General features: G+C 41.9%; 1 protein-coding gene across 2 annotated transcripts in view; it reads left to right on the top strand.

The window, feature by feature from the left end:
• The window catches only part of mecr (mitochondrial trans-2-enoyl-CoA reductase), a 121,232-nt gene that overhangs the window by 29,642 nt on the left and 65,880 nt on the right, over positions 1-25,710 (top strand). For both annotated transcript variants that reach the window (XM_041212937.1, XM_041212936.1), the window contains exons 4-6: positions 1,488-1,631; positions 9,292-9,394; positions 16,118-16,220. In XM_041212937.1, the coding sequence (XP_041068871.1) occupies positions 1,488-1,631; positions 9,292-9,394; positions 16,118-16,220 (350 nt within the window). The remainder of the gene's footprint in view (positions 1-1,487; positions 1,632-9,291; positions 9,395-16,117; positions 16,221-25,710) is intronic.

The following is a 25,710-nucleotide window of genomic DNA, read 5'->3' as shown; positions in this document are numbered from 1 at the left end:
TCCCACCTTGATCCTAATTCCATTGCATAGAATCTTAAAGCACAGCAACAGGCCTTTCGGCCCAAAAGATCTATGCCGGTGTTTATGCTGCATCTGAGTCTCCTCCCATCTTTCTTCATCTAAACCTATCAATATATCCTTCTAAACCCTTTCTCCTTCATCTACTTACCTGGCAGTGGTATTGTTGCTGGACTAATAATCCAGAGGCCCAGGGTAATGCTCTGGGGACCTGAGTTCGCATCCTGCCACGGCAGGTGGTAATTCAATAAACAAAAGCTGGAATTAAAAGATGACCATGAAACCATTGTCAATTGTTGTAAAAACTCACCTGGTTCACTAATGTCCTTTAGGGAAGGAAATCTGCTGTCCTTACCTGGTCTGGCTTACATGTAACTTCAGACCCACAGCAATGTAGTTGACTTTTAAATGCCCTCTGAGCAAGGCAATTCAGGATGGGCAGTAAATGCTCCCCTAGCCAGTGATGCCCATATCCTATTAATTAATTTAAAAAACCTAGCTTCCTTTCAAGTTAAATTGACTAATGTAAAAAATCTAGCTTTAATGAGGGTACTGTGTATATATTTGTATTTTGTCCAAAATGATAGTGAGCAGTATTTTTAAAAATGTGTAAGCATACAATGGTGATTTAAAGAGGTAAACATCCCATAATTTGCTTCATTGATTTACTTTCTCTTTGATGATGGTATCTGTGAAAGTACATCATTGGATATTTAAAAAACAAATTGCCTTAACCTACCTGAATAGCCTTTAGAAAAACATTTGTAGGAGATGTGACAGCTTATGCAGGAGGTTCTCTTGCTAGATTAACACTTTGAGTAAAGAATTCCCTTTACGACTCAGATTTTTGATACATCGACGATGTAGGAGTACATAGGAGGAACACTTGAAATATATATCTATGAAAAGATACAGTACCATTTCAAATTGACGAGCCAAATCTTTCTTCCTGTTTTCGCTGTCTCGAGCCCCATATAACATGAGCTTAGAAAGTCTCAATCAGCTTCCTCATGGGCTTTGATCCATAGCAGAAAAATGCATTCAGATTGACACTTAATTTGGCGTACTCTTTGAGTGGCCAATATTACTATGGTGTTTTGGTGGGTGCTTGCCTTGGGTTGGGATTAAAGAATCACTTGAAACAGAATTGATGCATCTTTTTTCTACAGGGTCCTATCCAGCTTATACTTGACCCAGAAATGCTTGATATTAACACTCACTTAAAATGTTCAATTGTGCTGATACCTCCCATTTTCCTGAGCACAAAAAAACATTGACAAATGAATCTCCATTAACACTACTCTTTGGATAGAATGACCATTTGTGGAATATATATTTTTTATTCTGATGCCAAAATAGGCAGTAGAGAAAGACTAATTATGGATGCATGTTAATTATTAAAACTAGCAATTTATTTACAAATTTTCACAGTCTTAGACTCTGCATTTCAAGGTGTGTTATCATTACAGGAACCTGGAGAACAGAAGCAGTGGGCGATATGAATGGCTTTATTAAAGTTCCAAATAACATCCCTCTTCTGTGTGCAGCTACCTTGGGTGTCAATCCATGTACCGCCTATAGAATGTTGTGTGACTTTGAGACATTGAAACCTGGTATGTATACCTTTATATTTCCAAACTACCAGTAAATCTTGGTAACTAAGCTTAATTTAGCAACCCTTCTAGCTACCTATGATTTTAATTGTGATAAAATAATTCTTTAGATGGTATTTAGAAATTGCTTTAAAAGAATACTTCAGCATGGGTCCTTAAACACAAGTTGTTCTTATGGAAAGTACATGTCTATCACATCACGAGTGAATTGCTAAAACTAGTGAGGAGGGAAGTGGATACTGGTAACTATGGCTGGGCAAAGATGTGATATATTTAGTGGCTGGTCTCAGAAAAGTAACAACGGTGACATGATCTTTTAAATGTCCAAGTACTTATCCGCTATCTGATAATCCCTGCTAGGAGTTGTGCATGTTACGGACTTTGGGCAAGGATAGGAATGCTATGCCAATGGCATAATCCACAGATGAACAGCCTGTTGACACTCGCTATCATACGCAAAAGGATGGCTACTTAGACAAGGCTTCAGTGGAACTGTAATCAGCATCTATAGGGAAGAAGGGAGGCAATAGGACTTTTTAAATGGAACTATTTCACCTACGTTCTTAAACTGCAGCATTTCCTTAAAAATACATGTTTTTAGCAGTATCCAGCGCCTTCAGCCATTTTTCAATATCACATGGAGTAAATTGAATTGGCTGAAGACTGCATCATGATACTGGGGACCTCTGGAGGAGGCAGAAATGGATAGCCACTCAGCACTTCTGGTTGAAGATTGCTGCAAATGCTTCAGCCTTATCTTTTACACTGATGTGCTGGGTTCCCCCATCATTGAGGATGAAGATATTTGTGGAGCCTCCACCCCCAGCGAGTTGTTTAATTGTCCACCATTCACGACTGAATGTGGGAGGACTGCAGAGCTTAGATCTGATCCGTTGGTTGTGGAATTGCTTAGCTCTGTCTATCGCTCACTGCTTGTGCTGTTTGGCATGCAAGTAGTCCTGTGTTGTAGCTTCACCAGGCTGACATCTCATTTTCAGGTATGCTTGGTGCTACTCCTGGTATGCCCTCCTGTACTATCCTTTGAACCAGGGTTGATCCCCTGGCTTTGGTGGTAATGGTAGAGTTAGAGATATGCCAGGCCATCGGATGCATTAGCAGTGCTGCCTGTCTTTCATGTTCTGTGCTTGCACTGCCTGTGATCGACAACAGGATTATTGTAATGTCTTGAGTTTTTTATATTTCAAAATTACACATTTTAGTGAATTTTTATTGAATATGGATGGGAGCAAACGTATTTTTTAGCATCCTACATGTTGTGTTTTGAATTCACATCATTTATGCTGAAGAACAAATTTAATACTTATGGTCTCATCTTAGGCAGTCTTTCGGGATTGAGGATGACTTGCTTTCACTCTAGTTCAATGAGTTCTAAGATTGCTGATAAATCCAATGCATGATCTATAGACTTTGCCACATGAGGGTCAGGTGGTGCTTGAAGGGTTGGTCAGATGAAGTGTTTGAAAGTTTGTGTGCGCTCTCTGATGCCCCAACTTCTTTTCTGTGTGCTCCTACTCTCGATGTGTTTGGTGCTTTCCTGAATAAACCCTCCCCATTTTGGTTGGTCACAAGCCAAGGACTCCCATGAGTTGCTTGGAATGTTTGATCTCTTCAGGGATGCTTAGGACATCCATAAGGCGTTTCACAGAACCTTTACAGTGCAGAAGGAAGCTACTCGGCCTATTGAATCTGCACTGGCTCTCTGAAAGAGTATTCTACCTAGTCCCACTCCCCTGCCTTACCCCCATGACCCTGCACATTCTTTTCAGATAGCAATCCAATTTCCTTTTGAATGTCTCAATCGAACCTGCCTCCACCACCCTCTTAGTTCGTTGCAGACTCCAACCACCCTCTGGGTGAAAACATTTTTTCCTCTCATCACTTTCACTCCTTTTACCTATTATTTTGAATCTGTGCCCTCTGGTTCTTGACGCTCTCTTGAGTAGGAACAGTTTCTCACTATTTACCCTGTCCATACCTCTCAGGATCTTGAAAACCACTATCGTCTCCTCTCAACCTTCTTTTCGCCAAGGCAAACAGCCCCAACTTCTCCAATCTATCCTCATAGCTACAGTTCTTCATCCTTGGAATCATTTTTGTGAATCTCCTCTGTCCTTTCCCCAATGCCTTCACATCCTTCCTCAAGCATAGCACCCAAAACTGGACAGTACTCCAGATGAGGTCCAACTAGTGTCTTATACAAGTTCAACATGACCACCTCACTCCTGCATTCAATGACCCCATTAATAAAGCCCAAGATACTATATGACTATTAACTGCTCTCTCAACATGCCCTGCAATCTTCAGTGACATATGGACACATACATGGAGATCCCTTTGTTCCTGCGCCTCCTTTAGAGTTTCTCCTGTCATGAAGCGATATTAATGTGTATACTGTTATTGGAAATTATTTTTATAAAATAGAATTCTGGTGGGGGGCCTGTATCTAGGTGTGTATCTTAATTGGATTAAAGTCAGTTAGCCTGGGTGCTTTGATGTATAGTAGTTTTGAGATGTTAATTGTGTGAACCGTAAGGAGAAGGTCAAGTGTTCGTTTGCATTTGTTGAATAAACCATTCAAGACTGCGGGTAAAATTTTGCACCTAGCTAGAAGAAGCCAAACAATGTGTTTATTTTTTCAGCTTACTAATAAAATTGGTGCTATGAAAGAGGCTTTATTGTTAGAAGAGCTGAAGTTCAAAAGACATTGATACAATGGAAAATTTACATTCAAAGGGAAAGCTTTGTTTATAAAGAGAGTTTATGTGCGTAAGGTAGAGACATTCAAGACCTAACCAGCCTGTACACCACCAACCAATTTGTAAAGGAACCTCATTTGGAATTCGTACGGTCAAATGTGCTTTGCCTGGTGTCTGTTTAAAGTCTTTGGGTTATTGTTGCCTTAGTGGAGATTTACCTGGGGGTGATTAATTTGGGGATTTGTTAAAATTTATTATAGTAGTAATTTGTAGCCATGTTTATATGTTTAATTTGTTGCTAAATTAATAAATGTTTAATTTAGTTTTATATAAAAACCATAAAACACTGTGGTCTTATTCCAACTGAATTCAAAGTCTGCATCTTGAAATTATAAATTGCAAAAATGGGTTATGACAGTTGTTTCAAGTTTCTGAATGGGACTTGAACAATTCAGCCTTTACCAGTGGCAGTGTCATAATACTCCCTTTATTTTATACTGTCTCTTCATATTCTTTCTGCCAAAATGAATCTCCTCATACTTCTTGGCACCAAACTTCGTCTGCCTCCTATATGCCCAATCCACCAACATGTGTATGCCCTTTTGAAGTTCAAGACTATCCTTATCACAGTTGACCATGTTTCCAATCTTTGTATCATCTGCAGATTTTGAAATCATGCCCTGACACCAGTCTCGGTCTTTAATATATATCAGGAAGAGCAAGGGTCCCCTGGGGAACTCCACTACAGACCCCCATCCAATCTGAAAAACAACCACCAATCACCACACTGTTTCCTGTCACTCAGCCAATTTCTTATCCAAGTGCCTACTTTCTCTTTTAATCCATGAGCTAGAATTTTGCTCACATCTCTGTTATGTGGCACTGTATCAATTGCCTTTTGAAAATTGTTACGATGCCAGCTTATGTTACCACTGGACAAGACAGATCCCAGGGTGGAACTTGGGTTGATAGATCCTAACATTTTTTTTAGAAATGTGGAAGGTGGCTACTGAACAGAGTCACAGGAGTCAGCTGATGAACTTTTAACAAATGAAAAAAACATTTATTAAACAAGGAAAGATGAACTATATTACAACACTCTTTCACCCACACCTATACATTTATAGACATATACAGATTCATAAGGATAACACTAGTTACAAAAGCTATCTTATGCTCCCATATTCACATTAAGTACATTATCCATGTAAACCAATAGGCGACCTGTGGTCAGGCACACCGCACTCTGAAACCAAGTGACAGATGCCACCCCAAACAGATGCTATGGATCCCTCATCAACTCCCCCAGACTCTTGTCACACCATGAGCCAACCGTCTTTCACATGAGAGATTCCAATTTCCACTCTCTAAAATAAAAGCAAAAAACTGCGGATGCTGGAAATCCAAAGCAAAAACAAAAATAAAAATACCTGGAAAAACTCAGCAGGTCTGACAGCATCAGCGGAGAGAAATACAGTTAACATTTCAAGTCCGTATGACTCTTCAACAGAACGAGTCATACAGACTCAAAACGTTAACTGTATTCCTCTCCGCAGATGCTGTCAGACCTGCTGAGTTTTTCCAGGTATTTTTATTTTTGTTTTTGTCCACTCTCTAAGAACTTGGCTTTGGAATCTTCTCCCAAATGACTTTCTCCAGGATGCCTTCCACAAGGGTCCACCTCCAGAGTTTCTAACTCTCCTTCCAATGTTCTTCTCCCCCCTGGATCGCCACTTGCATTCAAGCTTCCTACACGCACTCTTCCTTCAGCTCAGAAGAAAGGTCATACAGACTTGAAACGTTAACTTTATTTCTCCCTCCACAAATGCTGTCAGACCTGCTGAGTTTTTCCAGCATTTTCTCTTTTTATTTAAGATTTCAGGCATCCACAGTATTTTGCTTTTATCCAGAGATATTAACACTATCTTATTTATATTCTGGCATACACTGTAGTAGACGGTTATTTGAATATGCTTTCATTGTCATAATGAGCTTCTCCATGTTTATTTCATATAAGCAACCAGAGTTATGATATAAAATTTAGCAACAACAAACAATGGAAATAAGGATAATTTGGTATTGTGAATCCGTTCAACCAAAAAAGAATAATAATGGAGTGGGCTGTCACCAGCAAACTTCTTTGGTCAATGTGCCACAAACAAACCAATCCCTAGGCAAAAAAAAAACCACTTGCATTAATTGTTCTTTTGTTTTGCAATTTGAAGCAGCCAACATGTATTAAAGCCAGCTTTCAAACCCACTATAATGGTGCATAGATACTTAGTTTGAAAAGTTCTTAATTATCAAGGCAAGCTAGAGAGCTGGAGCTTTTTACTTTAGAAAACTGACTTTGAGGAGATATGGTTGGGGTTTTAAAATTAGTGAAAAGGTTGGATTCAGTGCAGTTGGATCAGTTATTTGAACTGGATACTGGAAATAGGATCAGGGACATAAGTGTAGAGATAGGCTAGGAGCTAGGAATACTTATTTCACAGACTCATCTCCAGTCGCTCAACATTCCAGAGACTCGACAGTGATTCATCCACATCAAAGAAAGGCTTAAGACATAGCAAAAACTTACTGCTACCAGGGTTATAGGGTAAAAAAGCAATTAAGACAGATCACAGAATTATAACAGCACAGAAGAACATTTGGCTTATCGTGTCTGCGCTGGCTGTCTGAATGAGCAATGCACCTAGTGCCGTTCCCCCACCTTCTCCCCTTAACCCTGCCTATTCTTCCTTTTCAAATAATGATCCAATTCCCTCTTGAATGTCTTAATTGAATGCCTCCACCAAACACTCAGGCAGCGCGTTTCAAATCTTAACCACTCTGTGTGGACAGTTTTCTCCTCATGTATCCATTGCTTCTTTTGTCAATTACCTTAAATCTGTGCCCCCTCATACTCGATAAATGTATTCAGTTAAAGGCCAGGGCTACACAAAGAATTGAAGTTCTGAGCCAATTGTTGGACATGTTTCACACAAAATTGTCTTTTAATCACAAAATGGAGTCCTTGATACAAAGTGGAACTTGAACACAATCTGGCATAGCATAGCTTCTCTAGCACTAGTTACAACAAAGAGACTTTATCATGTTTAATTACAGGTTTGTTGTAGGAAGTTTGCACAGAGCTCATGCTTGTAAATTTTCAGTCAGAAGAAAAGAACATGAAATGAATATCCATTTATACCAAGGTTGCTTATTTTTCCATTAAGTGTACTCATCCAACTGAGAAGAGAAAAGTTCTTACTTTTACACAAAGCCAAGATGAAGAGTTTTCCACTGATAAAAGTAAATTATTTGTTTTGGTTTTTACAGCAATGCATAACTATTGTGTCTGGCTATCTACAAGACAAATTTGAATAGCAATTCAGCAATGGATAATATTTGAAATGTAAACATTACCTGAAGAAAAAATTGAGCTTCAATCCTCTCATTCCTGATGCATAGTAGGAAATAGGGCAACTTTAGTCGCATCTTCCGAGACCAACAGTGATAACTGTTGATAAATCTATTAATTTAGTAGACACATGAGACAGCTTAGTCAGTAAATTTTATTATTTTCTGATGTGTGTTTTTTATGTTTTGGGCATTGGAAATTGGTGGAGGGAGGTGGATGGACAAAAGGGCTTTAATTTTTTTGGTGGGGATGCTGAAACTTGATTGGGTAGCTCTCCTCCATTCTTCATTGGCAGGTCCTCTTGAGTAATCAGTGAGAATTGGTTGTTTTTATAAAATGTCAATAATTTCCCACTGGTTGTCTTCTGATTACTTCTCTTACTTTTGGTTTGTACACTCCTACCTTCTCCATTCCGATTTTACTTGAGTGAATGGATAATATGTGACAAAAAGTCTCAGGTAAAATTACCCCCTCTGTAATAGGATTTTTGCTATATCCATATGAGAGAGATTGACTTGATCGTTTCTCTTTAAGAAAGAAAGACTTGCATTTATGTAGCGCTTTTCACAACCACCGGAAATCTCCCAGTGCTTTACAATGAAATACAGTTTACTCAAGTGGCCAGTATTCATATGTGAGCTTAATCATTGAGTGTTAGCAGGAAATTTAAGAATACGAAGCATTGCAACTTAATCTCATTCCTCTCCTCACTTGACATCCCATTAATGCATACTTCCAACAGGGGTTGCTGAATAGTGATCGTAATTGACAACTCAGGCTGATTTTCCTCCCCAAAGCGAGGGATGTTGACACCAATTGTAGCATCCTTGATTGAGATGGGCATAATTGAATCAACAATGTTTCTGTATGGCTCAGTGACACAGGTGAGCCTGCTGAAACACCTGGGAGCATGAAATTTTAAGATTTTAATTCTTAAAATCCATCTTATCTGTGGTGGCGTTGTTTTTTATCCCTTCAAGATTTTGTAATATCAACTGAACAATGTTCAACCTTTTATCTCTCCTCCACCCCCCCCCCCTTTTTTTTGTGATTATCCATCTGAATCTACAGATGCCTAATTTCCAGACCCAATAGCTTTGAAGCAAGCACAAAAGTAATGAAGGTAATGGGAAACTTGTCCAGGAACTGAAAGGATGCCTGATAGCGATTTATTTGTCAGGATAGATGCCTATGTTTTCAAGGGCACGCTTGCTTGTGATCCTCACCAACAAATTATTGCTCAGGTGGTCATTTGTGTTATGTTAATAGATTTAGGAGTGCAGGACTCACAAAAAGCATGACTGAATTTTCTCAAATTTGATGTTGCTGATTTTCGACTCTACTAGATTTGACATTTACAGCAGCTATTAATAGGAGAAAAGGTGTTACATTTGATCAGATTTTGCTATATCAGATATACATTGCAGGTATAACACATTAGAATTTGAAATCATATTTTGTGCAGATATGATCACTGCATGTAGTTTTTGAATCACTTATGAAAGATGGTGCAGATCTGTCACACTCTGGTGTTTTACAGGTGACTCTGTGATACAGAATGCTGCAAATAGCGGTGTGGGCCAAGCAGCAATTCAGATAGCCAAAGCTAGGGGACTGAAGACCATTAATGTTATCAGACAGAGGTGAGTGTTGGGCAAAGTTTGTCTCTGCATGTACTTGGAAGAACTGAACTGATTGATCGAGTGAAATTATAGTTGGAAAGGGCAGTCCATTTAACGTCATCTCAACACATTAAATGGTATTATTAGGTCAGGAGATGGATCCAAAATTTCAAGCATCAAGTGCATTTTAATTTACTTGTCTTCCTTCAGAATCAGCACAGCTGTTGCATTAGTGAGAAGAGCTTGAAAGAATGAGATTGCCTCTGTTAACTCAAACTTCATAGGTCTTTTCCTCTCTCCCTATAGACATTATCAAATCAGGTAAGACCACAAAATAGGTACAAATGAGAAAGCTCAGATATTTAACAAGAATTCATAGGCCAAGATTTTCCCCGCGACGATTTCATCTCAGTTCCTTTAAATGTTTAGGAAGGCAGGCGGACAGGGAAATCAGCTGTCCGCCTGCTGACCTGTCAATGGCCAATTGAGGCCAATGACAGGCTAATTAAAGTAATTAAAGACTTGCCCAGCCAACCTTAAGGCTGGCGAGCAGGCCAGGAGCCCCAGCGGTCTCCAGATTATTCATGAAACTTCATCCACTGGCAGGATGAAGTTTCATGTCCGTTTTGTAAAAAACTAATAAAGTTTACGTGTTTTTTTTATTAACATGTCCCATCTCATGCGACTTAACTTACTGTCACGAATCTCTCTGAGGCAGCAATTGCGCGCGAAAGAAAGCACTTTGACTGATGGGGAATCCCCCCCCCCCCCGAACAGGAAGCTCTATGTGCTTCTTATCGGGGATGCTGCTGGGCGGGCCCATAGTTCCTATATCACAGCACTGTTACAAAGGCTTTACTTCCACTACCCAATCAGAAGTCCATTCATGTGTTGAAGACACTTTGTAAAAAATGTTTGGATATTAGTCCTTAATTTTTCTTTTGCTACTTTGAAATTGTGTCCACTTATGCAACCATAACTATTTAACTTGTGGCAACATTGGGCGTAATTTTAAATTCTGCTCCTGGTGCAGAAATTGTTTGATTTTTGTTCCTTTGATTTGCTCCTGCATTTACCACTTAGGCGGCAAAATTCAAAATTACCACCGATATATATTTATCTTTCCTACGCAAATTATATTTTATACTTCAACATCAATTTTTCTCAATCGCCTATTTTCAAGATTGGAAAGCCTCAAGTCTCACTTCAAAGCAAGAGAATGACAAAGAACTATAATAAATATTTTATCTCAATTGTTATAGGAGAAGGCAAACAAATGATTATAGGAGTACCTGAGGAAGATATGGAAGAACAACTACTGGGCATGATGATTTAAAAGGAAGCTGTATTAAAATAGTGGGAAAGGGAGAGGTCCTTTAAAATTGAAAATGTGACTCGACCCAGATAATGTGCATCCCAGGATACTGACAAAGGTATAGTACAATAACCATAGTTTTCTAAAACCCTTTGGAATTTTGCCAAAAAGTGGCAAATATACCCCTATCCCAAAAAAAGAAAAGTGTTGACTCAGCAACTTAGAGGCCAAGCAACAGGGGTGGCCAAAAGTACTGAACCTAAGAGTCACATACGATAATCTTAAAATGTTCGAGAGCTGCAAGATGTGAAGAAACTTTACACAGACTAATTACTGCTAGTAGAGGCCTTGTGGGTCTCCATCCTGGTCGTAAGTCTTTGACAATCCAACTGATATGTTGTCAAGGCTGTATGAAGGAGCTCCGTCAGATGTTGATGTATAAGGACTACAAACTAAAGACTACAGACTAAAGTTTTGACTTTACAAACTTCATTACAGAGTACAGCGAATAACAGCAGTATGCTGTACTGAAAATTAAAATGAGCCACACACTAGTTTTCTTGAGATGAGGATATTTCGTTTCTGGTACTTGCCTCCAGAACTCAATTGTAGATTGTGATTTATGCATCATCTTTAGACCTTGGCCTGGAAGTCCAATATTTCCATTTCTACAGCAGATGTTTTTGTAACCAGAGGTTCTGGAATCAGACAGCCATTGTTGACCACACCAACCAAGAATGGGTTTACAAGAAAAGCAAAGCAGGATCTCAACTTATGGAAGTCATCAAACCTGGCTTGAAAATTATCAAGCAGTCCTTGTCATTTATTTCTGCATTCTTCGAGTTAGTGATCTTTTACTTCAATATTGAGATGGAAAAAATGGTTGAAGTTTCTTGACAGTGTGTCTCTTTGCAAAAGCCTGACTTTATTCTGGAAGCTGAAAACTGTCTAAGGTCAGAAATAATCCTATCCTTCCCCTGGAGAGTCAAGTTGAGAGTTTGTAGATGCTTCGTAATATCATTAAGAAACATCAGGTCGTGTATCCATTTGTCCTCTTCCGGCTGTGGATAGGATCTTTTTTCTTCAAGAAAAGCAATAATGGGCTTCAACAGTTCTACAAACCTATTCAAAACATTGCTGGTTGACAAGCACAATTTCAGCTCTTCGGCCATTCCAGGCAAGACACCACTGCTCCAAAGGGGTACCTTTGCCCCAAGGCCCACAGCACGGAATCACCAATCTTCGGCTGCTGCCTTGGATCTTCAGGGCTTCTCCTTAGCCCTCTTCGATGACCAGGGCTTCTCCTGAGGCCACTTTATTTCAAGTCTGCTCCTCGCAGCGCTTTCTTTAATTGGAGGCTGTTTTTCCTTTTCTTAACTCAACTGGGACCTGTTCCTGTCCTGCGTCTCTGCCCCTGCCTCTCGGACACTTCTTAGGACCTCTCCCTTTCCCACTCCCTTGTCCCTCTCTCCAGGACAATTCCTCAGTATGGCGCATCGCACATAGTCACCTGACTTGGGTTTTTGCACCCTTCTTCCCTATGCACAGGCCCACAGGGCCTGTCCAGGGCCCGAAGAAAGAAAAGTTGCTGAATTGTGCATGTGCAGCCCGTTCCAGGCCCGCGCGTGCATGGGAAGTCTGAAGACTGTCCGGACCTCTGTTCCCAACAAACAGGTGAGTTTGGGTCTCATAATACAGTTTATATTAAATTGAGGCACAAAAAGGTGTTCGTCCAATATTTTTCCATCAACCGCACTTTGTGTCATAGAGCTGCAAGCCATGATTTGGCTGCGCCTGCTATGTAATTTTATTTCTGTTGTGATTATTCTCCTCAAGCCCATAATGCAGGATGAAATTGGTGAACAAATGAAAAGGCCTGTTCTAATCGGGTATAATCAACAAGGACTTGTAAAAGGCTTGATCTTGATTAATTTGATTGAGCTTTTCGAGAAAATCACAAAGTGGGAATGTGGTGCATGTTGCATAGGTGAATTTTCAGAGCAGGTTTGACAATGTGCCGGGTAAAAGATTTATTCAGTTTTAGGAAGATAGTATTAAAGAAAATTTTAGGTTATTGGGATAACTGGAGTTATCCCACAGTAGGGATAAATTGATTTTTTGTGGGAGGTTGATGGGATGTGATTAATGATGCACTCCAGGGATTGGAACTTGGGAATTCTTTTGTTTTCAGCTTATATGAATGACTTGCACGTGAGTTCAAGACGAATGATTTTGAAATTATCTCACCAAATTAGAGGATCTGGTGAAGCAAAGAAGATTCCTGAAGAACATAGATGGAATGAGCAAACATGTGACAAATGCAGTTCAATGCAGAGGAATATAAACTACTCTGGCCTAGATATTCCATTCCCCGGAGGTACCCTGGAAAGTGCGTTGGAAGATGCCCTTGGACGTCCCCAAGCACTGACTACACAGGAATTGCCCGAAAGTTTTAACTTCCATTTGGCAATTACCCTGTGTCTGGAAGTCTCCGAAATTCCAATTTAAAGTCTGAGACGTTGGATGGTTCTGACTCACTTAATCAAAATAGCTACCTAGGAAAGGTTATAAGGATTAAAACCAGTTCTAACTTCTGGGTACCCATAATACTGACCCTCTGACCTCGATGATTTACAAACCCTGACCACCCTCCCAAACCCCCACCCCCAACCACCTGACTACTCTCCAGGCTGCCCATGACCATCCGACTATCTCCTCGACCCTTTGATCACTTCCCCAAACCCTATGACTACCCATGAACTACCACCAACCCCAACTAGCCTCCCACTCCACACAACCGCTCAACTCCACACCCAAACCTCCAACTACCCCTCAACCTGCCGACTACACCCCAGATTACCCACAATCCAGACAGCCACCCACAAACCCAACTGCACCCTCCCCAACCACGACCCCTCCAGACCACATGACTACCACCCCAAATCCCAAGAAAACCCTACCCCAACCACCAGACTACTCCCCGCACCTCCTGATTCACCCTTTGACCACAAAGACTACCCTCCTGCTCCCGGACTCCGCCCTCCCTCTCCCCGACTCTGACCACCACCCCCCCCCCCCGCCCGGGCCCTGGCCCAGCCCGTCCCATCCCCCTGCGACCCCCATCCATCCTGCCTCCCCCCCCCCCCCCCAAAACCACCTTACCCAGTCACCCACTGACCGTGCACACTTACCATCAGCTTGTCAAAGTGGCTGGGATATTTAAAAAGGGGGCATAACTTTGTTTCCTCCAATGCTCCTACACTACACTGTAGGACTCCAGGAGAAGCTAATCTCCACACTGCTGAGCAAGCCTGGGTCAGAAGCCCGGGCAGGGAATGTGGAGCTCAAGTCCAAGATAAGAAAATGGGAGTGGACAGGCAATCGAAATGCCATTGCAGAAAGATTAGGCCCTTTATTTTGGGGGCAAAGAACAGTGAGAAGGAGTATCCTAATCAACAAGATTCTTCAGAGTGGAGGAATAGAGAGATCTATGGGTATAGATTCTTGTTTATTTTATGGTATTAATGCAAGTGCAAAAGCCATAAAAGGGTAAATTGTATTCTGAATTTTATGTAGAGGGGCATTGCATTTAAATGAAGGAAGGAATGCTGAATATGTGCATGATATTAATTGGAGTATTTTATACAGTTTTGAGCATCCCATAATGGGAATTTATAACAATGAACCATTTTTAGCTACATTTGATTATGGCTGATTCATCAGCCTGTAAAGAATATACATTATGCTAGAGTTTGGTGATGGTATTAATATGTGTGTAATTTGCTACAGTGGGACAGATTGTAATTTCCTGTAATGTCAGGTTTTGAAAGTATTGAGATCAATGAGACCAGCCCATTCATTCAATTCAAATGCTCCATGTGATTGACATCCTGGGATTCTTATTAAAGTAATAGATTTGTGATAACTATATAGCTATTACAGATTCAAGTTAGGTTTGTGAGAAGAGATATGCTATGGTTATTTGTAGCTCCTATGGATTAATAAATTAACGAAACTACAGTTGGCTGCGACCATTTTGGGGAAAGCAAAATACCATGTTAAAATGATATCCCTCGTTATCTAGACTTGCACATGAAGAATGGCAACCTGAGCAAAGTATCACATGACTTCAGGAAAGAAGGGGAGGAAAAAATTGTCAAGCAGGACTAGAGGCGTTTCAGTCAGTGAATGTAGCAAAAGTTGTAAGTTTGTTATTGGAAATTTTGCTTAAAGTCCCATTCCTGTGATACCAACACTTGTTTCTATTCTAACATTTTCAAGGGCTTAGTTGGAAAAGCAGCACTGCATTTCTAGGTAATGTTTTGAAAAAAAGGTTGCTTCTACATGGCTCCAAGATTAACTTCAATAATTATTTCTGGGCCATAATTACGCTCTTAAATGGGACTCCTGCAGCATGGGCCACTGTACATTGCTTCATGGAGCTGTGATGAGTGTATTTTTCAATGGACAGGATCTTCCGGTTGGCGAGTTGGGGCGGGGCCCACTTACCGACGCGGGATGACATTGAGTGGAACTTCCGACATCACCCCGCATCATTTCCATTTTCAGATTGGCGGGGGCGCAGACAACCTGTCAACGGCCTATTGAGAAACTAATTAAAGTCAACAATGGACCTACCCGTCCAGTCTTAAGGTTAGCGGGCAGGCCAGAAGCCCTAACGGGGCTTCGGAAAAAGTATGAAACCTCGTCCGTGGGCAGGATGAGGCTTCATGAGGGTATTTAACTTTTTAATAAAGGTTTTAATAAAAGTTATGGACATGTCCCAAAGCATGTGACAGTGTCACATGAGGGGACATGTCAGGGAAATTTTTCTATCATTTGTGTTGCAAATTTTAATTCGGAGCCAATCTCCCTGAGGCAGCACTTAGCCTCAGGGAGATCTGTGCGCTCTTTCGCGTGCATGCGCAAAAGAGCCCACTCCTGACTGAGGGAATCCCCCCCGCCCACACAGGGAGCGCATTGTGCCTCCTGGCGGATGTCACACTGGGTGGGCCTTAATTGGCCTGCCCACGTAAAATGGCGGCATGCCCCCAACAGGAGATGCCGATCAGAGGTGTGCCAGCCTGCTCCCGCACTCTTTTCTCCACTCCCCACCAAATTGGAGGGTGTGATTTTTCCCAAGATACCATTTGTAAACCAGTGCTTTTGAATATTTTCAAAACTACCAAATATTTTAAGTATCGTCACATGTACTGTCCTCACGATGAGTTTTCATTACTTTTCTTAGGAGAATATTATTAGTGCTGTGATACCTTGAGTGAAAGCGAGATCAGAAACAAGTTTTAATTTGTAATGTTCGGGTGACAGTGAAAGCTACATTTAGCCAACCTCTACAAAGCATAACAAAATTGAAAGCTTTACTAAAATCAAGTTTTAGTCTTTTTTCACCTTTTGATGTTTCTTTCCAGACCAGACCTCCAGCAGTTGACGGACAGCCTGATGTCATTGGGAGCTGACTATGTGATCACAGAGGAGGCACTCAGGAAACCAGAGATGAAAGAATTGTTTAAGGTAACTTCTGGAGAAATTTCAATTTCTATTGCCATGTTGTACTAACCAGTCAATAACTGTAAGTTTGGATAATGTCATAAGGAACAAGGCTGTGGTTTTGTCTGAGTAACTGTTTCTAATAGTTCATCTAGTTGTCTTTAATGTTTTACTACACTAAATTGCAGGATGTAGGCAGGAATATATATTGTATACACTTTCTTATTTTGAGTTGATTGTTGCAATGAGCTTGAGCTTGCATAGGAGGACTGGGCAAGGCTGGAACCAGCGAGCCAGTAAACAAATGCAGGAAAAGCTGGTATGAAAAATAATGCAAGTGCTGGGAGATTGAAAGAGGAAAATGGAGCTGAGTGATTAACTGGGTATTGGTATCTGTGGAAAGTCATTTCAGTTTGAAGAGTGTTATTCAAGTTAATTAGAACTTATCACTCATCTAAAATGTTGTTTCTTGCTTAAAATGGGAGACCATGTTCTTTCCCTCTAATATAGTTTCCTAGAGTTCAGTTACAGTTAGCAGACACAAGGTGTTACAAATTTAGGTTTGCTGAAGTTACCTTCCATAGTTCACAAGTTTCTATAAGCAATCTGTTCAACAGCTATTTGTACTAAAGGGTGATTGGGGGTGGGGTATGACACCAGTGTCTGTGTCTCCTTGTGACCTGAACCAGATGTTTGTTGTTCACACATATACTTCTACAATCCCTTGGCAGACCAAGAAAACACATGGTAAAGTGTGACTTGAGAAAATAATCATGATTAAATTCACTTAGTTGGATCAGCACCTCTTATCTTGGCATAATGATATGCCTTCTTCATGTCAGTGGGCCATCTTTCTTGACTTGAACAAAATGTTTTCTAACTGTTTCTTCAGCATTTCTGATTTTCTGAACTTGTCTAAAGTTTTCACATCCTTTAAAAGCCTGACTGCCCTCATAGTCTTCTCAATTCGAAAAACACCTCTACTTATCTCTGTTCACTGATGGATAGAAATCAATGACATTTCCACACAGAGAATAGGAGATATTCTTTAATTATCTATAAAAGACCCCAATTCTCACCACATTCCCTCTGAAGTTAGTCATTAGTTGTTTGTTAAACAAATGAAATGTATGTGTTTACGCCAGGAACAGGTAAAAGAAGAATGGTAAGCAGTAAAATGGATCACAAAAGTGTGAATGCATTATCACCATACTGACCACAGCATGAACACGATATCCCATTGAATATTGTATCCACCAGTTAATGAACAGAACATAAACAGATTCTTCCCCCTCTGCAACCCAAATATGATAGGCAGCAACTTCTCCATAGCCTTGCCCCCTTCTTATCTCTGTAACTTCCTCCAGCTCCAGAACCTGCCAGATTCTGGCTTCTTGCCCATCCCTGATTTTCAACGTCCCACCTTTGGCAACCGTATCTTCAACAGTTTAGGCCTTAAGCTCTGGATTTCCCTCCCGAGCCATTTATTGATTTAAGCAGGTTTGCTAAATCAAATTGAGGTAAAAATTCCTGTAGTGTGGGGGTGATAGAGAGAGTGAAAAGGTCATTTATATCTTTAAAGAAAGGTGAAATTTAATACATAAGTGTAGGTAATGTGTCAATTATGAAGATGTGTGAATAGTGAATGAGAGATTGTTTAGTTGGAAAATAGTCTGAACCTTTTGCTTATTTTCAGTATGCATTTCAGAACGGATGATTACCATACTAGGTGTTCCTAGACTAAATGCGAGAATTTGTGATGTGATTTTTTTTTTAATTGGGTACATCAGGCTTTTTGTTGAATGGTTCTTGCCAACCAAGTATGCACAGATCATTCTATACAGGCTGGCAATAAAGCTGGAAAGAATTCTAAACTTTGGTAAGGTTGCTTTGGTAGCTTCAAGCATACACATGGCATAGTTTTACTAATTTATTGCTCAGAAAAATTTGCATTCAGCCTCTCAAGATCAGCCATTTGATTAGATCGCAGTTGACCAGTACCTCAATTCCATTTACTCATCTTCACTCCATCTCCCAGTATACCCTTACCTAACAAAAATTTAACAATTTCAGTCTTGAAAATTTCAATTGGCACAGCAACACAGCCTTCTGGAGGAGAGAATTCCATATTTCCATCATCTTTTGTCTGAATAATTTGCAAGGCATTCCCTAATTTACATTAATTATCAGTGCTGCTGTTTGCAGCCTGCTTTTAGCCTATCGGATACGTTTCCTTTTTAACCTTTTGATGTCTTATTCAACCTCGTATCAACTAAGATCTTTTCTCGATTGAGATGTTATCAATTGTGATGTACAAAAATGTGATTTAAAATTAACCAGAAGGCACCATTTTTATTATAAGAGGAAGGAGCTTGCTTTGCATCTGTTGACAATACATACGTTAACATGATAATGGGATACAATGCTAAATCTGCTGCCAACACCCTTATTAAGTTGTAACAGTGGTAATTATTTTGTATTCCTTGCTTCCAATCGATTGAAAATAAATTCATGACTCCACTTTCATCTACAATCCCAAACTTATCAGTTAAATTTAAAGGGCAGAATTTTAATTAAACTTAATCAACCGCTATTCGCAATTAGAAATTGCTTTAAAATACTGACACGTGAACTGACCTGAAAATGTACAGGTACGTTCCCCAAACTCCATGATCTGGGTAGCACTACACTTCCATGCAGTCTTTCACTGAAGAGGGAGCTGTCCCACTGTGAACTTAATGCAAATGAAACAAATTATTTCTTCACAGCAGCATAGAAAGCATTGTCATGCTGGGTAACTACTGTATATTAACTTAATTGCATGAAAAAGTTAGGCAAACAAGCCAAAAATGCTGTATAGCGTTATTTCACTGCTTCCCTCTTTTTTCCTGAAGACATTGACATATTCAGCCGTGTCAGCAATAGCTCAGTTGGTAGCACTCTCACCTCCGAAGTCACAAGGTTCCGAATACAAGTTCCACTTTGGACATGAGCACAGAAATCAAGACTGACACTCCAGTGTAACTCAGAAGGAGTGCTGCACTGCTGGAAGTGCCTACTATCTGCCTGCTTGGGTGAATGTAAAGGCATGACACCATTTTGAAGAAGAGCAGGGAAGCTATCCTCAGTGTCCTGGCCATTATTTATTCCTCAATCACCATCAGGAAAAACAGATTATCAGATCATTATCGCATTGACCTTTGTGGGAACTTGCTGTTTGCATATTGGCTGCCTCGTTTCCTTCATTACAACAGCGATTACCCGTCAAAAGTGCTTTATGACATCTGGTGAAAAGTGCTTTATAAATGCAAGTCTTTCTTTTGTTGAGGCAGGTTCCACAGGTGCCAGCAGCATTCTGGTAATTAACCATGTGCCATTTTTTTTCCACTGTGCAAGCCTCAATGGTGAGTGCCCATCCCGGTTGCCAGTTGTGGGGGTAGCATCATACCTGAGCCCAATCCTCAACAATTGTGCTGTCCACAAATAGCTCTTCTCAACAGGTGAACTCTGGTAATTTTTCATCAGCTCAGCTAATGCAGCACTGGCCAGAAGTGGAACCATCATAATCTGTGTGACTCAAAGGTTTTGACGTGGTGATGTGTTTTTCTTCCATAAGTATGTTGATTTAAATATGTTCATCCTGGCAAGGGGTTGTTGGGGTGAGTGTACCAGCTCCCTTTCTGTCCTGAGAGTAAGAACCAAAAATGTTAATTACTAAAATGTTTAATCATGTTCTGTGTTCCCCCACAAAGAAAACTTGTGTTTATAGTAGTGCATTTACAAACACTTATGATGTGCTGAACTCTCTGTAGAATAGTACAAGAAATGTAATTATTGGGTAATGTGCATCACAAAGGTTTTACAATCAGATGGTGCTGTTGGGGTTCCCCTTTTCCAATAGAGATCCTCCCCACACTCAAGATCGTGACACCAGGTTCACAAGTGTATGGCTTGAGCAGAATGACCAGCGAGATAAGTTTCTTCTGATAATTCACAATTGCTTTATTGAATCATCCACAACCCCACAGTACAAAACCCAAAATTTAAAACCACCTAATCCCAGCACCCGATGTAAAGTCGCCATGACTCGGTTAAAACTTACAAAAACACAGGCAAAACATTATGTCCTGTCCTGAAACCTTAAGGAAAATAAACTCTCAGACCAATATCATGAAGATATGGCTGAAACAAGTTACAAGGTACCAGCAAAAAGCACAAAGTTTTCGCCCCAAACCTTCACAAAATCATCAGACCAATATCACTATGATTTGGCTGGTCTGTCTGGTGTAAACTGTAGGCCTGAGTCAAGGTGACCAAACTTGACCCTTCTTCCAACTGCAGCCCATATAGATAAAAACAAAAAAACTGCGGATGCTGGAAATCCAAAACAAAAACAAAAACAGAATTACCTGGAAAAACTCAACAGGTCTGGCAGCATCAGCAGAGAAGAAAAGAGTTGACGTTTCGAGTCCTCATGACCCTTCGACAGAACTTGAGTTCGAATCCAAGAAAGAGTTTATAAGCTGGTTTAAGGTGTGTGTGTGCGGGGCGGAGAGAGAGAGGTGGAGGGGGGGGGGTAGGGTGTGGTTGTAGGGACAAACAAGCAGTGATAGAAGCAGATCATCAAAAGATGTCAACAACAATGGTACAAAAGAACACACAGGTGTTAAAGTTAAAGTTGGTGATATTATCTAAACGAATGTGCTAATTAAGAATGGATGGTAGGGCACTCAAGGTATAGCTCTAGTGGGGGTGTTTTTTTTTTAAATAATGGAAATAGGTGGGAAAAGGAAAATCTTTATAATTTATTGGGAAAAAAAAGGAAGGGGGAAACAGAAAGGGGGTGGGGATGGGGGAGGGAGCTCACGACCTAAAGTTGTTGAGTTCAATATTGAGTCCGGAAGGCTGTAAAGTGCCTAGTCGGAAGATGAGGTGTTGTTCCTCCAGTTTGCGTTGGGCTTCACTGGAACAATGCAGCAAGCCAAGGACAGACATGTGGGCAAGAGAGCAGGGTGGAGTGTTAAAATGGCAAGCGACAGGGAGGTTTGGGTCATTCTTGCGGACAGACTGCAGGTGTTCTGCAAAGCGGTCCCGCAGTTTACGTTTGGTCTCTCCAATGTAGAGGAGACCACATTGGGAGCAACGAATGCAGTAGACTAAGTTGGGGGAAATGCAAGTGAAATGCTGCTTCACTTGAAAGGAGTGTTTGGGTCCTTGGATGGTGAGGAGAGAGGAAATGAAGGGGCAGGTGTTGCATCTTTTGCGTGGGCATGGGGTGGTGCCGTAGGAGGGGGTTGAGGAGTAGGGGGTGATGGAGGAGTGGACCAGGGTGTCCCGGAGGGAGCGATCCCTACGGAATGCCGATAGGGGGTGTGAAGGGAAGATGTGTTTGGTGGTGGCATCATGCTGGAGTTGGCGGAAATGGCGGAGGATGATCCTTTGAATGCGGAGGCTGGTGGGGTGATAAGTGAGGACAAGGGGGACCTTATCATGTTTCTGGGAGGGAGGAGAAGGCGTGAGGGCGGATGCGCGGGAGATGGGCCGGACACGGTTGAGGGCCTTGTCAACGACCGTGGGTGAAAACCTCGGTTAAGGAAGAAGGAGGACATGTCAGAGGAACTGTTTTTGAAGATAGCATCATCGGAACAGATGCGACGGAGGCGAAGGAACTGAGAGAATGGGATGGAGTCCTTACAGGAAGCGGGGTGTGAGGAGCTGTAGTCGAGATAGCTGTGGTAGTCGGTGTGTTTGTAATGGATATTGGTGGACAGTCTATCACCAGAGATTGAGACAGAGAGGTCAAGGAAGGGAAGGGAAGTGTCAGAGATGGACCACGTGAAAATGATGGAGGGGTGGAGATTGGAAGCAAAATTAATAAATTTTCCAAGTCCCGACGAGAGCATGAAGCGGCACCGAAGTAATCATCGATGTACCGGAGAAAGAGTTGTGGAAGGGGGCCGGAGTAGGACTCCACATACCCCATAAAGAGACAGGCATAGCTGGGGCCCATGCGGGTACCCGTAGCCACACCTTTTATTTGGAGGAAGTGAGAGGAGTTGAAGGAGAAATTGTTCAGCGTGAGAACAAGTTCAGCCAGACGGAGGAGAGTAGTGGTGGATGGGGATTGTTCGGGCCTTTGTTCGAGGAAGAAGCTAAGGGCCCTCAGACCATCCTGGTGGGGGATGGAGGTGTAGAGGGATTGGACGTCCATGGTGAAGAGGAAGCGGTTGGGGCCAGGGAACTGGAAATTGTTGATGTGACGTAAGGTGTCAGAGGAATCACGGATGTAGGTGGGAAGGAACTGGACAAGGGGAGAGAGAAGGGAGTCAAGATAACGAGAAATGAGTTCTGTGGGGCAGGAGCAAGCTGAGACGATCGGTCTACCGGGGCAGTTCTGTTTGTGGATTTTGGGTAGGAGATAGAAGCGGGCCGTCTGAGGTTGGGCGACTATCAGGTTGGAAGCTGTGGGAGGGAGATCCCCAGAGGAGATGAGGTCAGTGACAGTCCTGGAAACAATGGCTTGATGTTCAGTGGTGGGGTCATGGTCCAGGGAGAGGTAGGAGGAAGTGTCTGCGAGTTGACGCTCAGCCTCCGCGAGGTAGAGGTCAGTGCGCCAGACAACAACAGCACCACCCTTGTCAGCGGGTTTGATGACAATGTCAGGGTTGGACCTGAGAGAATGGAGTGTAGTAAGTTCAGAGAGAGACAGGTTAGAATGGGTGAGAGGAGCAGAGAAATTGAGACGACTAATGTCGCGCCGACAGTTCTCAATGAAAAGATCAAGAGAAGGTAAGAATCCAGAGGGAGGGGTCCAGGTGGAGGGAGAATATTGGAGATGGGTAAAAGGATCCGTTGAATGGGGAGAGGACTCCTGCCCAAAGAAGTGAGCCCGGAGACGAAGGCGTCGGAAGAAGAGTTCAGCATCATGCCGAGCCCGAAATTCATTGAGGTGAGGGCGTAAGGGTATGAAACTAAGTCCTTTGCTGAGCACTGAACGTTCAGCATCGGAGAGGGGAAGGTCAGGGGGTATAGTGAATACACGGCTGGGGTTGGGATTGGAAGATGGGGTGGGGACGGAGGGACAGGCAGGGGTGGAGGTTCCTAGATGGGTGTTGGTGTCGATGAGTTGTTGGAGCTTGCGTTCCTTAGCATTTGAGAGAAAGAGAAAAAGTTTCTTGTTGAGGCGTCGGATGAGCCGAAGGATAAAATGAAACTGGGGGCACGCGCAGCTTTGAAAAAGGGTACGGCAGTGCTGCTGGAGGGAGAGGTCGAGTGTGTTCATATGGCGGCGCATGGCACTGAGTGTGGATTTCAGAATGTGACGGGAACAGCAGTCCGAGAAACGTTTTATGTCCCGGAGATACCTGTAATCCTGGGTGGGTTCGAAACATGAGGGGTGGAATTTCAGTTGAAATCCACGTGGGGTAAGTCGGAGATGGAGACAGTCACTGAGCAAGGAGATATGGCTGTGAAAGCGGGTTTTAGTAAACACCTTGTCAAACACCAGGAGGGAAATGGAAAGCAAGGAAGGTGAGCAGGGCAAAAGAGAGGAACGGAAATCTTGTCGCAGAAAAGAACAGAACTTCTTCGAGAAGGTAGGCATTTCTTGAAGAGCAGTGGCAGTCAATTAAACACAGAGATAAAAACAAAAAAAACTGCGGATGCTGGAAATCCAAAACAATAACGAAAACAGAATTACCTGGATAAACTCACCCCCCCATCAGCATTCCGTAGGGATCGCTCCCTCCGGGACACCCTGGTCCACTCCTCCATCACCCCCTACTCCTCAACCCCCTCCTATGGCACCACCCCATGCCCACGCAAAAGATGCAACACCTGCCCCCTCACTTCCTCTCTCCTCACTGTCCAAGGACCCAAACACTCCTTTCAAGTGAAGCAGCATTTCACTTGCATTTCCCCCAACTTAGTCTACTGCATTCGTTGCTCCCAATGTGGTCTCCTCTACATTGGAGAGACCAAACGTAAACTGGGCGACCGCTTTGCAGAACACCTGCAGTCTGTCCGCAAGAATGACCCAAACCTCCCTGTCGCTTGCCATTTTAACACTCCACCCTGCTCTCTTGCCCACATGTCTGTCCTTGGCTTGCTGCATTGTTCCAGTGAAGCCCAACGCAAACTGGAGGAACAACACCTCATCTTCCGACTAGGCACTTTACAGCCTTCCGGACTCAATATTGAGTTCAACAACTTTAGGTCGTGAGCTCCCTCCCCCATCCCCACCCCCTTTCTGTTTCCCCCTTCCTTTTTTTTCCCAATAAATTATAAAGATTTTCCTTTTCCCACCTATTTCCATTATTTTTTAAAAAAAAACACCCCCACTAGAGCTATACCTTGAGTGCCCTACCATCCATTCTTAATTAGCACATTCGTTTAGATAATGTCACCAACTTTAACTTTAACACCTGTGTGTTCTTTTGTACCATTGTTGTTGACATCTTTTGATGATCTGCTTCTATCACTGCTTGTTTGTCCCTACAACCACACCCCCCCCACCTCTCTCTCTCTCTCTCTCCACCCCCCACACACACACCTTAAACCAGCTTATATTTCAACTCTTTCTTGGACTCGAACTCAAGTTCTGTCGAAGGGTCATGAGGACTCGAAACGTCAACTCTTTTCTTCTTCGCCGATGGTGCCAGACCTGCTGAGTTTTTCCAGGTAATTCTGTTTTTGTTTTTGTTTTGCAGCCCATATACTCAGATCTGCACTGCTTTTATAGTAATTTAACTCAGACATGTCAAAACATATTCCCGTTGTTCCAATGTCCATTTAATTGATTTCATGCAAAGGCCAGACAAATGTTGTCAGCTCCTGCTGGTTGAAACAATACAGGGTTTTTCAATGGAAGATGTATCCAGACGAATACTATCAGTTCTAATTGTATGCGCTGTTTGAGGTGGCACAATAACAACACCTGGCTCCAAAGTTAATGAGGATTTGAATGACCTTATTCCAGTACTATTGTCTGTGGTGGTTGGATAATTCCTTGAGTGTATTGTACTGATGATATGTCCTTTGTGTCATTGTATTGGGTAATCAGACTTCTTGATCATGTGGTCAATATCCAAACCCTTAGTTCTGTTGAAGAGTCATACAGACGCGAAACGTTAACTGTTCCTCTCTGCAGATGCTGTCAGACCTGCTGAGTTTTTCCAGGTATTTTTATTTTTCCTTTGATGAGTCACTGCGTTTTCACTAAATGTTCGAATTTACCCCTTGATACCCAGCCCTGTACTGTTGACTGCAGCTTATCTTTTTGAAATGTATAGTTCCAATCATGAGGTCAAAACATGTCTGTGGGCTTGAAATTATGTTCCATAAATTTCCCAGTTGGAGAGAATTTTGATCCTACAGTACCCAGTATTTTTCTACTGTCCTGTTTGTGCAAGATCATCATATGATGATCAATCTAGCCAACTTTGTGGTTTAAGAAACTGCTTCTTTCCAGGCTAGTCAGAGTGACGTCAGAGAGTGAGACCAGAAAGACCGAGTG

This window comes from Carcharodon carcharias, chromosome 19 (genome assembly GCF_017639515.1).
Source record: "Carcharodon carcharias isolate sCarCar2 chromosome 19, sCarCar2.pri, whole genome shotgun sequence".
Classification (NCBI taxonomy): Eukaryota; Metazoa; Chordata; class Chondrichthyes; order Lamniformes; family Lamnidae; genus Carcharodon; species Carcharodon carcharias.
Note: the sequence above shows the minus strand (reverse complement) of the source record. Positions and strands in the feature narration are given on the sequence as shown.